At 52.2% G+C, this 12462-nt stretch overlaps 2 protein-coding genes across 2 annotated transcripts; one reads left to right on the top strand and one right to left on the bottom strand.

Annotated features, from left to right (window-relative positions):
* Nucleotides 1-6631: 6631 nt before the first annotated feature.
* On the top strand, nt 6632-8233 carry CTHT_0010920 (uncharacterized protein; the record flags this gene model as incomplete). The annotated part of the gene is made up of 1 exon (XM_006691549.1): nt 6632-8233. The coding sequence occupies one exon, from the start codon at nt 6632-6634 to the stop codon at nt 8231-8233; it is 1602 nt and encodes a 533-aa protein (XP_006691612.1).
* Nucleotides 8234-8658: 425 nt separating this feature from the next.
* On the bottom strand, nt 8659-11951 carry CTHT_0010930 (glycine dehydrogenase-like protein; the record flags this gene model as incomplete). The annotated part of the gene is made up of 2 exons (XM_006691550.1): nt 8659-8720; nt 8774-11951. 2 exons carry the CDS (start codon nt 11949-11951, stop codon nt 8659-8661), a joined length of 3240 nt encoding a protein of 1079 aa, XP_006691613.1.
* Between the last annotated feature and the right edge of the window lie 511 nt (nt 11952-12462).

Raw genomic sequence — 12462 nt, forward strand, 5'->3', positions numbered from 1 at the left:
ACAAGGCCAATTTCCATCGTGACAATGACAGCAGATGTCCTTGACCACATTTCGGCCATCAAGGATACCTTATTCTGGTTTTTTTACCATCATCTATCGCCGTGCTCGTGGGAAATTTCTTATGCGATGTTAATATGCAGGTAGCTATTCGATGTGTCAATTCGAAATTATCTAGCCACAAACTACCACTATGGAAATGCTATTCCCAGTAAGTGCACGAAATAAATGCTCTTTTTCCATACATTCACTTCAATTTTCAGCCTAATTGCAGTTAACGGCCACCTCTGCTCGAAGTTCAAAAGTCGAACCACCCTTTCACTCAGAGCAGCCTCATGACAGGCCATACCAGCACTCAACTCACCATGAACTCACTGATCAGGACTCCTTCATAAGTTCCAGAACTCAGAACATTAGACATCTTAGATGGGGATCCGCCGTCTTCTGCAGCTGCATATTATGGTGTCCCGGAGCTCTTAGGGCGCAAGATAAACACTCCTAACGTCAGCGTCGCGAACGAAAATAAATCATCCTACTGATAGATATGTACAGCTGCTTACAATCTCATACCATCGTTAAGAAGTATCGGTATGGTTGGACTTTGGAGTCTCATAGGAACTTTTGAGTGCCATGGGCAATCAGTGCATGCCAAGCTAAGGAAGACTTGGCTGCAGATATTCTTTATTCATTCAGCAATTGTGTTGAGAAAAGAAACCAAGATACCTTTAAATTTCTTTTGACATCTTGTAAGCACGACCTATGGCCGTCCTTATTTGTGGTGATTTCAATGAATTTCTTGACAGATCCAGGGGCTGACGTCAAAATTACCGGTTGCCATAGCAACAGTTCAGGGGCTGTCTCCACTTAACCTGGGACTGTAGCAGTCATGTCCAGCTTACAAACCAAATCTTCGATCGACGGAATCGTGCAGTAGATAACCAGATAGGTTTGGCTGAAGCCAATATGGGGCCTTGAAATTTACCTTCTAACTGAGGTCTTCGATTTGGCCAACGTGGGAACTATGTCCTTGTGGTCTTTCGCCTGAGCCATGACACTCCTCAAATCCTCTTCATCATGTGAGACGAGGTTAAGTAGTAGCTTAGGCTGATGGGAAATTTCCCCGGCGATCTGACTTAAAAGAAGTCCGAGAAGTGCCATGATCTGTATGTAGGTATACGAAGTTTTGTGACAGCTAGGAAGAAGAAGGATGTTGAAGGTACTTGATAATGAAGTTTTAGTCGTGTAGAAAGCACGAAAAAAATATACTCAAGGGCAGGAATGTGAGACATGGACGGTATGTGTAGATGAGCAGCACAGAGGTCTGGGAATACTGTCACTGATCATTCGAGAGCTGGTTTGCTAATCTAGATGTAGATGCCCTGGGGCACGGTGAAGAACTGATATACAGATTTCGACCATGCAACAAGTTCCACGTAGAACCATGGAATGGGCTTCACAATGTCAGAAATAATCTTTGAAACGGGTGACTTGGTCTAGTGCAGACAGGGATCAACAATGGGTCAAATGGGTTAGATGATGGCCACTGACGATGTGGGGTGCACAGCGAAGTCAATTACTACGTGTAATAATCTTTCTTGGTCCTCAGCGTCCTTTTTTTGGGAAGAGGAAAACCAAGAAAAATTCTACGTCGTGTCTAAGTAGCTCCCTTTATAAAATCCCTTTGCCTTTTTGAGTACCTCGCGGTCTCCTGCGAACTTCAGGGGCTTTCCTCAGCGTGGCAAGGTTATCTAACTCATTCTTGCCACTCCCTTATATATCCCGGGCTCTACCAGTCAGTTATGCCTTTGCCCTTCTCAGCTCCTGTGTCACCGGTGTTCAATATGTTGGCTGTCAAGGATATTTCTTCTCATTGAACTGCCGTGTCCATGTGACAGAATGAGCTTGCCAAGAGTATCTCTCCATGTTTAGTATGCCGCTTCCTGGCCTGAATTGAGACCAATATTACAGGAAAGGTTCATGGAATGGGTCCAATCATGCAGTGTAAGATTACAACCTCCGGATCGAGAGGCTTATCCTGCCACGTTGTTGAACACTGTCTAGAGCCCAAACCCAGGCCGGAGAATGTGACGGCAGCAGCAGAACATTGCATGCCACACAACTCTCTGGGACAAAGCTTTATAGCCTTGGAGGGTACGTGCCAAACGTCCTTGGAATAAGCGAAAGATCTTTGCGAAGGTGCGGAAGCAGTTAATAACTCTAATGCCACGGTCGTTTGACTTTCGATGTCTGTGTCGTCTACACAATACCAGGCAAGGATGGACTGATCATTAGTCGTCTTGATGATTTTCTGCTGGAGCCGTATAGATGCTTTGGGCCCTTCCCCATAGAGAAGCGGCATGTTCACGCCAAAAAGGCCTAGAAGGCAACATGCTTCATCCTCTTTCCTTGTAGTTTGGTGCCTCGACGCCCAGTACATCTTACTAGCGACGCTAACGCTCTGCAGCGACACAGTTCCAGCAAGGACACACGCGTCAACCAGATTAGCTTTGGAGACTATGAATAAGAGGTTGTTATCGTTCTTTTCACCTAAGTAAGTCCATTCTCTTGTGAAAAACTCAACTCGCTGCGGTGCGATAAGTTCCTGCACAGTCCAGCCGCGTGTGAACCAACAACTGCCCTTGAAGCCGTTAATGGTGTCGACATCTAAGAGATAAGCGTAGCAGACGCTTGATTCAGCGTGCCAGCGGTGCATTGAATGATGGCCTCCAATAACTCGGCGCTGCTGGACTTGTCGATGCAAGCAGCATCAATCCATATATAGTCGTAGCCTTGCTCCTTTGCTAGCTTGCAGGTGCCTTGACCGTTGCAAAACCCGCTTTTTTTCGCGCCTGTTTTAGTGAGCATGTTACATCTGCAAAGGGAACTTCTTTCCCACAGGTATGCGATAAGATGGCATATTTAAGGACCGAGCCGATGAAGTCCTCGACCTGTAACGTTTCGATGTGTAGTAATCTCATGGTTGCATAGGTTTCAGAGATCGGAAGTGTTTTCAGGCAATGAGTGTAGTCCTAATAAGAGGGCAGCGATGGTATAGCCTGAGAGAGCCCGTCCAAGACTTTCACCCACGTATCCGGGTCTGTTTTATATCTGAAGAGCTTTGGTTCACGAATTTTTAGGACGGAGTTAGGCCAGGTTGTGTATCATCGCCCTACGCTATGATTAGGCTGAATATATGAGCATGCAGCATCGCCACAGTCAGCATCCCGGCAGTTTGTGTCAAATCGGCGATCTAATTGATAGATAAAGCATGGAGACAATAATGAGCTACTGGAGATGTTGCCTTAGAACAGAGAGGTACGTTCTCGACAGCGTTCTGTTCAAGGCATTCAAGAGCTGGGCACATTGCACCCAAGTTAAGCAGCCTCACTTTCGACCCAAGCCCCCCAACCTCTCAACCACGGCCTCCGTGGTGGGCCTAATCAGATGACTCTCAAACACGAAAACCAAAGGTTTCTCTCCCAAATCTGCACCTACCATTTTCAATATGGCAATGGTACCCTCACTATTGTATGGCTTGGCTCAACTCAGCATAGGTCCTTTCAGGGCCGGGGCTAGGGGTCGACTGATACCTACCGGCCTCGGTGCGGTGGAAGCAGTCTTGTCCCAAGCCGCCCATGCGGCCCTCAGGGTTCTCTTCCCGGTCTGGCGTACCATCACAACGCCGTGGCTATGGTCGATCGCTGGACTATACCCACGGTACCTACTAGACCGGGAAAAGTACAGATGGCGGAAACGCGTCCAAACTCTACCTCTGGACCATCCACTATGGGGAAGGCTACAAACTTCTCCACACAAAGACTGGTCTCGGCTACATCAAGCAATCCAAGGCATCCAACCAGGCCCTCTTTGGGAGTCACGGCGTCTGGGGCCCAGAGCTTAGCTCGGACTCCGCTCAGCCTCGCCCAGGCCGCGAATGGTCCCCGCCTGCGGATATGGTGTCATTGTGGAGGGCCAATAAACCGCATTCCAGCCTCTGGGACGACCCTTCAGCCAAACCTTTCCTCAGCCTGTTCGACAGGAGGTAACTTGCTAGGTAGCTTCCCGAGGCATCGGGACATGGTGACTTCCTCGAATATCACGTCCGGTTCAACCGCCCTCCGAGTGCAATTGAAACTTGCTCTTGCGGCGCGACAGTTTCTAGAGGCCACTTCCTCCGATGCCCCCTCTCCCCCTTTTAACAACCAACTTGCTGGCCAGGGACCATCAAATAGGACAAACCATCACCAGTACGTCCTTTCCGCTCTCTCTCACGCACGACTGTACAATCTCGAACGATGCGCACCCCTGATGACAAAGAATCAAAGCCAGAAGAACCTCTAGTTTGGACATCTACATACCTCACGCTCTCCCCTCCTAACCCAACTTTCTTTCCTTCTTTCCCCCCTACATATTTTCCCTTCTCCAATACCACCTCTTTATTTCATGGATACACACCGGTTTTCCCTCTTGGTTTTCCCCGCGTGTACATAGGTTGAACTAGTCAGTGCATATGTACCTTTTGCTGCCGGCGTCGTGGGCACGACCGAGTACCCTCATTGGTGATGCGTGTTGAAAATGCAATTCAAATGCTAAAGCGGCCTTGAAACTCGGGTAATATGGGATACCTGATTACTGGACGGAGCATAGGCGCGCAAAGACGTCGATGCTTCACCTTGTGCAACATCTCCCTCCGCACAGCACAGAGAAAACCACATGTCAACACTCAATTAGAACTGAATCCAGGATCAACGTGAATAGAACGCAAATCTATCACCACATCGTCTGAATCGGGCCGACCGCTTAATATTTCATCCTAGCCTTGGGTGATGTTTTCGAAACGTCTCGTTTAACAAAGCTTGAATGTGTAAGATTCTTTGAACTGTTAATTTGACATATCTCCCGGGTCGACCATGAAGAGTCAAAAATTAGAGCTCACGTCTGACTAGAGAATCTTATTGCATAGTGTATGGCATCTAATACTGAGCGTCACGATCCACAGGGGCTCTATCTGGAAGAGTGAGTCCTGTGCAGCCAACTGATCGGAACAAAAGGGAGCTGTGGCCCATCAAAATCAGACATCTGCCCCAATAACCAAGCATTGAGAAGGCGCTCCTCAACGCCAAGAGGCATTTGTCCTTAACACCCAATGATGTTGGCCCTCAACAGTCTGTGCCATTGAGCAGGAGTGAACAAGGAAAGTCACAAGGGTGTATGAGATGTATATAGATTCCAGGCAGGGCCATCTGGCCGAAGAAGCTCTCCAGTCAGCAATACAAACAGCTGTCTGTTCAACCGTTAATCACAGCGATCATTCTGACTGTGTGAGAACTCCTGTCTTTCAGGTCCAGCGGCCTGGCACCTCTCGAGCCCATCTCAGGAGGCCTCTGGATTCGTCACAACCCTTTTGCCAGCGTATAGAGCTGTGTAAGCTCGAAAAGCTCAAGTTAAAAATGTCAAGGAAATCATAGCATCCAGGGGCTCCGGTAAATTTCGTTCGGTAATAATCATCTTTTATCATCCAGGCCGCTTCATGCAGAGGCTCATCAGCTGCCTAGCTCCCGAAGCCCGAAACCGTGGACGTCACCTCCGGTTTAAGACTACCTCCAGGGCTGGAGTTGCTAGTCAGTATACAGTCGTAGGATATGCTGGGACAACAGCTATAGAAATCAACGGGCTTTGGAACCAAACTAAGTGCATTTGATGACGGGGTGTGATGGATGATTGTAGTAACCTGCTGTGCGTGCCATTGGCTAGCATTAGTTGTTGGAATCTGAGGCTTTTGTGCAGGATAATCCGGAGCATATGTTCATGTAGATGTTAGCGTTCGGTTCTCACCGCTCCATTTGCTGGACTTTCAAAGCTATTTTTTTGTGTTGCTGCAACGATTTGTTGTTCAACATTTTGCATATTGTTGTGGGAGATGTCTAATGTTAGTAACAACTTGATTGCACCTGAGCTGAGTTGATATTTTCTTAAGGCGTAGGCTCCCTGTTCCAACCCCTCTGATCATCTAGAGTATCTTTGGCTAGGCCTCTTATGTCAATCAAACTTGCCTGGACCAAGACAGGTAGCGAGACATCTCATCACCATGTTCAACCCTACCCATCACGTACGACCATACCCAGTGGAAAGCACGGCATCCCGTCCGCTCTGCCCTTGTTAAGCCACTGAGGGCCCGGTCAGTAGTTGGGTCGGTGACGACCAGCGAATCCCAGGTGTTGTACGTCTTTTTTTCCTTCTGATTTTAGCTCCCGGCGCTCTGTGTTATGTCACTGCGTCCCGCCTCTCAACACTTGGGTTTAACGACGATTGCTGGGGAAAACAATAATCAAGTGGAACGCGGTTTCGCGTCGCGCATCCGCGGAACATTGTAAAAAAAAAAAAAAAAAAAAATGGAGGTTTTTGGTAACTCTTGGGCTGGGCCCACACTGATGTTATCGATAGAGCTCTCCAAGAAGACCCTTGTCACCCCCGCTGTCTGGGTGCTTATCAATCACGATAAGAGGATTCTCAAGCAAAAAATCATTGACCCCGCCATTGGTATATTGCAAATCGGCGACGGTCCTGGAGAGTTGTTTCCATTGTCTCGTCGCAAGCACCGCCGTTACTCTCAGTTCGCACACAAGCCGCAACAATGTCGTCATCAAAACAGTATCAGCAGCAGCCAGAGGATGAGGAGCTCGGCCCAGTCACAATTGCCGAGGACGAGGTCGAGGAGATCCTCGATGTTGAAGACCCCGACGGCGACGTCGCCATGGGCTCTGACGACGAGGGCCCCGAGGAGATTGCCCTCGAGAACGATAGTATCGCTTATTTCGACGGCCATAAAGACTCTGTTTTTGCCATTGCTCAACACCCTTTGTACCCGAACATCGTTGCGACCGGCGGTTCTGAAGGCGACGCCGACGATGCCCCTGGCAAGGGCTACGTTCTCGACATCTCAGCTGCTGCCGGACGCCCTGTGCTGCCCCCTAGCTATAATTCCGACCCTTCGTCAGCCCCTCAGCAAAACACCTCGCTGAACCCCATTTTCGAGATCGACGGCCACACCGACAGCATCAACGCCTTAACATTTACCCTCCCGCGCGGCGATTTCCTCGTTAGCGGCGGCATGGACGGCCGCATGCGCGTGTATGCCGTTTCTGTGCCTCAAAATGGCGCGCTTGCCCAGTTCAAGTTCCTCGCCGAGTCCCAGGAAACAGAAGAGATCAACTGGTTTGCGCCGTGCCCGTCGCCAGACCACCCTAATACCATAGCGCTTGGCGCATCTGACGGCTCAGTCTGGGTATTCACTCTCGACGCAAGCGATCCATCCAACCCAGTTCAGATCGTCCAGTCCTATTTCCTGCACACCGGCCCTTGCACGGCAGGAGCCTGGAGCCCCGATGGTTTGCTGCTTGCTACCGTCAGCGAGGACGAGTCTTTGCACGTGTACGACGTATTTGGTGTCGCAGCAAGCAAATCCCTCGTCACCGACAACGGCCAAACTGTGGTATCCCTCACAAACGTCGACCAACGCTTCGCTGTCGAAGGCGGCCTCTTTTCCGTCGCCGTTTCCCCCACTGGTGCAGTCGTAGCCGTCGGCGGTGCCGGCGGTCAAATCAAGATCGTCGGTCTCCCACGCCTCTCCCAGCCCCAACAACCACAATCCCAGTCCCAATCCCGGACAGGCAAAGCCCCCGCCGGCCGCGCTGGCCGCCCTTCTCAGCAACAACAAACTACCTCCCATCAAGCCGGTACCATCCTCGCCTCCCTCCAAATCCAATCCGACAACATCGAATCCCTCGCCTTCTCCCCGTCAGCCCCTATTTTGGCAGCCGGCTCAACAGATGGTTCCATCGCCGTCTTCGATACATCCCGCTCCTTCGCTCTGCGTAGACACTTGCGCGGCGCACACGCCGAGGACCCGGTCGTCAAGGTCGAGTTCGTCAAGTCGCCTCCGAACGCGGCGATGGCTGGGTGGTTGCTTACCAGCTGTGGCATGGATGGCGTGGTGAGGAGGTGGGATTTGCGGGGTGGCACTGCTGGGCCGGGAACGCTGCCTCATATGCAGCATTTACAGCAGCAACGTCAACAGCAGCAGGAGGGAGCTGCGCCAAGCGGGTTGGTGAAGGAATGGAAAGGACATCGGAGTGGACAGGAAGGGGGTGGTGTGTTGGGGTTTGTGCAGGGAGAGACGGGAGAGAGGATTGTTACGGTTGGTGATGATGCTGTTGTTTTGGTGTTCGAGGCTTGAGTCGATATCGCCGGGGATATTCCATCATGTATAGATCTTTGGGGAGGAACTGTATAGACGGATGCCGCCAACTGTGTTGGCTGGAATGAACAATGATGACAAGAGCGCACACATTCTCGCTCTTGATGTGACCAACGCAATTATTCATTCCTATTTACTTTTCCCAACTCACAGATAAAAACGAAAAACCGACCGCAAACAAACGTTACTCCATACACTGTCTACTGTTGAGCCCTCCCATCAGCAAAGCCAGGCACGTCTAACTGCCGTCTATCCCGAAATTCAGTGTTGAAATCCCTCTCTACACTCCCCGACAGAAATGGGTATATCGGCTGTTGAAAGAAAATATGAAACGGTGTTGAAGACAGGAGCTTGCGAATCCATGCTCGCTGAAAGTCCCGTGCAGTTAACTCAAGAGAAGCGGTTTACTCCTGGGTGGTGTCCTGGACAGGAGGGCAAGTGCAGAAGAGGTTGAGATCACCGTAGGCTGCACTTTATTAGCATCCATCTTGTACAACAATCACACAACGTGGAACTTACTGTCATCCAACCGTGCCACGCTAGGCCAGAACTTCTTCTCGCGCAGCCACGGCAGCGGGTACGCTGCCTTCTCCCTGCTATACGGCCGATCCCACTTGCCCTCGCCATCACCATCAATAAGATCCTGCATCGGGTGCGGCGCCAACTTGAGCACGTTCCTATCGCGTGGCTGCTTCCCCTCCTCAATCTCGCGAATCTCCTCGCGAATGCTAATCAGCGCATCACAGAAGCGATCCAGCTCCTCCTTGCTCTCGCTCTCCGTCGGCTCAATCATGAGCGTGCCTGGAACAGGCCAGCTCATGGTGGGCGCGTGGAAGCCGTAATCCTGCAGACGCTTGGCGATGTCAATAGCCTCGATGCCAGCAGACTCCTGGAACGGCCGGGCGTCCAGGATGAACTCATGTGCGCAGCGTCCATGCTCGTTGGTGTACAGGATGGAGTAATGCGGCTTGAGCCGGCTGAGCATGTAATTGGCGTTGAGCAAGGTCACCTGGGTAGCCTTCTTCAGGCCGTCGCCGCCCATGAGCGTGTTGTAAGCCCACGGGATGGGCAAGATGGCCGCACTGCCATGAGGAGCGCTGGCGACCGGCCAGTTGGTGGTGTCCTTGACGTAGGCCGGCTTACGGGCCGGGAGGTGCTTAATCAGGTGGCTCTTGACGCAGATGGGGCCAACACCAGGGCCGCCGCCGCCGTGGGGGATGCAGAAGGTCTTGTGCAGGTTCAAGTGGCACACATCGGCGCCGATCTCACCCGGCGAGCACAGGCCGATCTGAGCGTTCATGTTGGCGCCGTCCATGTAGACTTGGCCACCGTACTTGTGGACGATCTCGCACACCTTCTTGATGTTCGGCTCGAACACACCATATGTGCTTGGGTAGGTGATCATGATAGCCGCCAGCTCATCAGCGTGCTTCTCGCACTTGGCTTCGAGATCAGCCAGGTCCAGGTTGCCCGTCTTGGTGTCGCACTTAATGGGCACCACACGCATACCAGCCATGGCAGCCGAGGCCGGATTGGTACCGTGGGCTGAGACGGGAATCAGGCAGATGTCGCGGTGACCTTCGCCGCGGGACTCATGGAACTTGCGAATGGTGCGCAGACCGGCAAACTCACCCTGGGCACCCGAGTTCGGCTGCAAGGAAACTCCGTCCATGCCCGTAATTATCTTCAACTGATTCTTGAGACCAGTGATAAGGCCATCGTAACCATGAGTGTAGCTGAAGAAAGTGTAGGGATGAACGCGTAGCCAGTGGTCATGCGAGATTAACGACATCTCAGTGGCGCCGTTGAGCTTCATGGTGCAAGAGCCAAGCGGGATCATGGAATGAACCAAGGACAGATCCTTGGACTGGAGGTGGTAGATGTAGCGGGTCAACTCGGTTTCGGAGTGGTACAAGTTGAACACGGGATGCGTCAAGTAGGGGGACTGTCTCTTAAACCCGGGGCTCAGGCGATCAACTGAGGTGGGCTTTGCCTTCTCTTCGGCAATGAACCGAGTCAATAGCTGATGGCATTGAGTAGAGTTCGCTTCACGGTCGTTCTCCGGGCACCCATTGACGAACTCGTCGAAGCTCTGAATAACACGGAGCAGGTCGAGTTCCCGTGTGGCTTCATCAACACTAATGCACCATAAATTGCCCTCTGCCACCCGAGCATTGATGCGTCTCTTGGAACAAATCAAATTGAGCTTCATAGACGCATCGGTATCCTTCATCTTGATGGCGAGCGTGTCGAAGGCCACAGGCGGGGCGTCGGCAGGAACAAGGCCAAAGTGTTTGGCAGCAGCCTGTAGCACCCGGGCGCCCAGATTGCACTTCTCAGCGATACGCTTCAAGCCCTCAGGACCATGATAGATGGCATAAAAAGCGCTCATATTGGCAAGCAGCGCCTGAGCAGTGCATACGTTGCTGGTGGCCTTCTCTCTCCGGATGTGCTGCTCTCTCGTCTGTAGGGCAAGCCGGAGAGCACGGCGACCGGTCCTGTCCTTGGAGACACCGACCAGACGGCCAGGCATCTTGCGCTTATATTTCTCCTGGACGGCGAAGAAAGCAGCGTGCGGGCCGCCAAAGCCCAGGGGAATGCCGAACCGCTGGGAGTTGCCAAGCGCAATGTCGGCACCCCACTCACCAGGGGGGGTCAGGAGAGTGAGAGCCAGCAGGTCAGTCGCCGCGGCAAGCAGAGCACCTTGCTTGTGAACAACCTCAGCCAGGACCTTGTAGTCGCTCACATTACCGTAAGTGTCCGGATACTGAACCAAAACACCAACTAAATCTTCTCCCAGAGCCTCGATATCCGAGTAGTCGCCCTTGGAAAGGTCCTTCAGTACGACATTGACGCCAAAACCCTCGGCACGACTGCGCAGCACGTTGATGGTCTGAGGATGGACATTCTCATCGACGACATAGGTACGACCGGGGCGCTTAGCCCGCGTAGTCGGCAGGGTGTTCAGAGACATAGTCAAGGCCTCAGCAGCAGCAGTGCCCTCATCGAGCAAGCTGGCGTTGGCAACAGGCAGGCTGGTCAGATCAGAAACCATGGTCTGGAAGTTGAGCAGCGACTCAAGACGGCCTTGGCTAATCTCGGGCTGATAGGGCGTGTAGCTGGTGTACCAGGCAGGGTTCTCAAAGACGTTGCGCTTAATGACCTCAGGAGTCCGGGCCTCGTAATAGCCCATGCCGATCATATTCTTGCCCAGGATCCCATTGCGCCAGGCCATGTTCTTAGCAAGATCCTGGACCTCATACTCCTCCAGACCCTCCTTAACACCGTATTTCTGGGCACTATAGTAGTTATGGTGGTCATGGAACAGCTCGCGCTGCGTCAGAATGTCGGCCGGAATGACCTGCTTCACGAACTCGTCGAGTGACTCAACTGGCGGGTCAAGGGTCTTGAGCATCTCCTGAATGTTCTCATCATTGGGGCCGATGTGTCTGTCGACGAACTTCTCGTGGGAGCGAAAGAGACGGGCCCTCATGGCAAGACGTATGCCCTCTGGCTGCTTCGGCTCCGTCGATGGCCTCGGCTTTGGCGCCTTCGCATAGCACCGCGTCGTGGTAGCATTGACTGTGACGGCGGCGGCCCTGAGGGTCAAGGGAAGGTTCAGCGGTGAGGTACCGCGAACGACGAGCGCAGAAGCGCCCAGCTTGGGGCCGAGGCGGCCAATTTGCCTGGATGCCATCGAATCGAGGAGCTAGGATGAAGGTTGGCTCAAGGCTCGCGCCGGACACACAGCGCAAATGAAAGACCGTGAAGAGGCAGGCCGAATTTGTCCGGGGAAACTCTGGACCTCGATGAAAGAAAGGCGGAAAAAGAAAAGATGATGGGGTAGAAAGAAGGCGGGGACGGTCGAGGTCTGGGTTCTTCAGAAGAAGTCTTATGGAGGGACGCCACTCCACCGTCACGGCCCCAGAGTTTGTGTTTTGCAAAATCAGACGGCCTGTCTCCCAAAAACACCAACTAATCGCGGATCTTCGCTGTCCGATTCTCCAAGGAAATCGGACAAAAGTGAACCACAGCCGCGGCCTGGTGAGACGAAGGGAGCCTCGACTCTCCCCGAGTGGCACAGAACAGCACCACGTCGCAGGGCCCCCGGGACCCCGCTATCATCGCTATCACGCCCGTTGATTTCTCTGAATTTTAGATCGATAAGAAGTTATCGGGTATTTTCGGCCCGGCCCACGAAAAGGAAG

Source organism: Thermochaetoides thermophila (assembly GCF_000221225.1).
Source record: "Thermochaetoides thermophila DSM 1495 unplaced genomic scaffold scf7180000011814, whole genome shotgun sequence".
Lineage (NCBI taxonomy): Eukaryota > Fungi > Ascomycota > Sordariomycetes > Sordariales > Chaetomiaceae > Thermochaetoides > Thermochaetoides thermophila.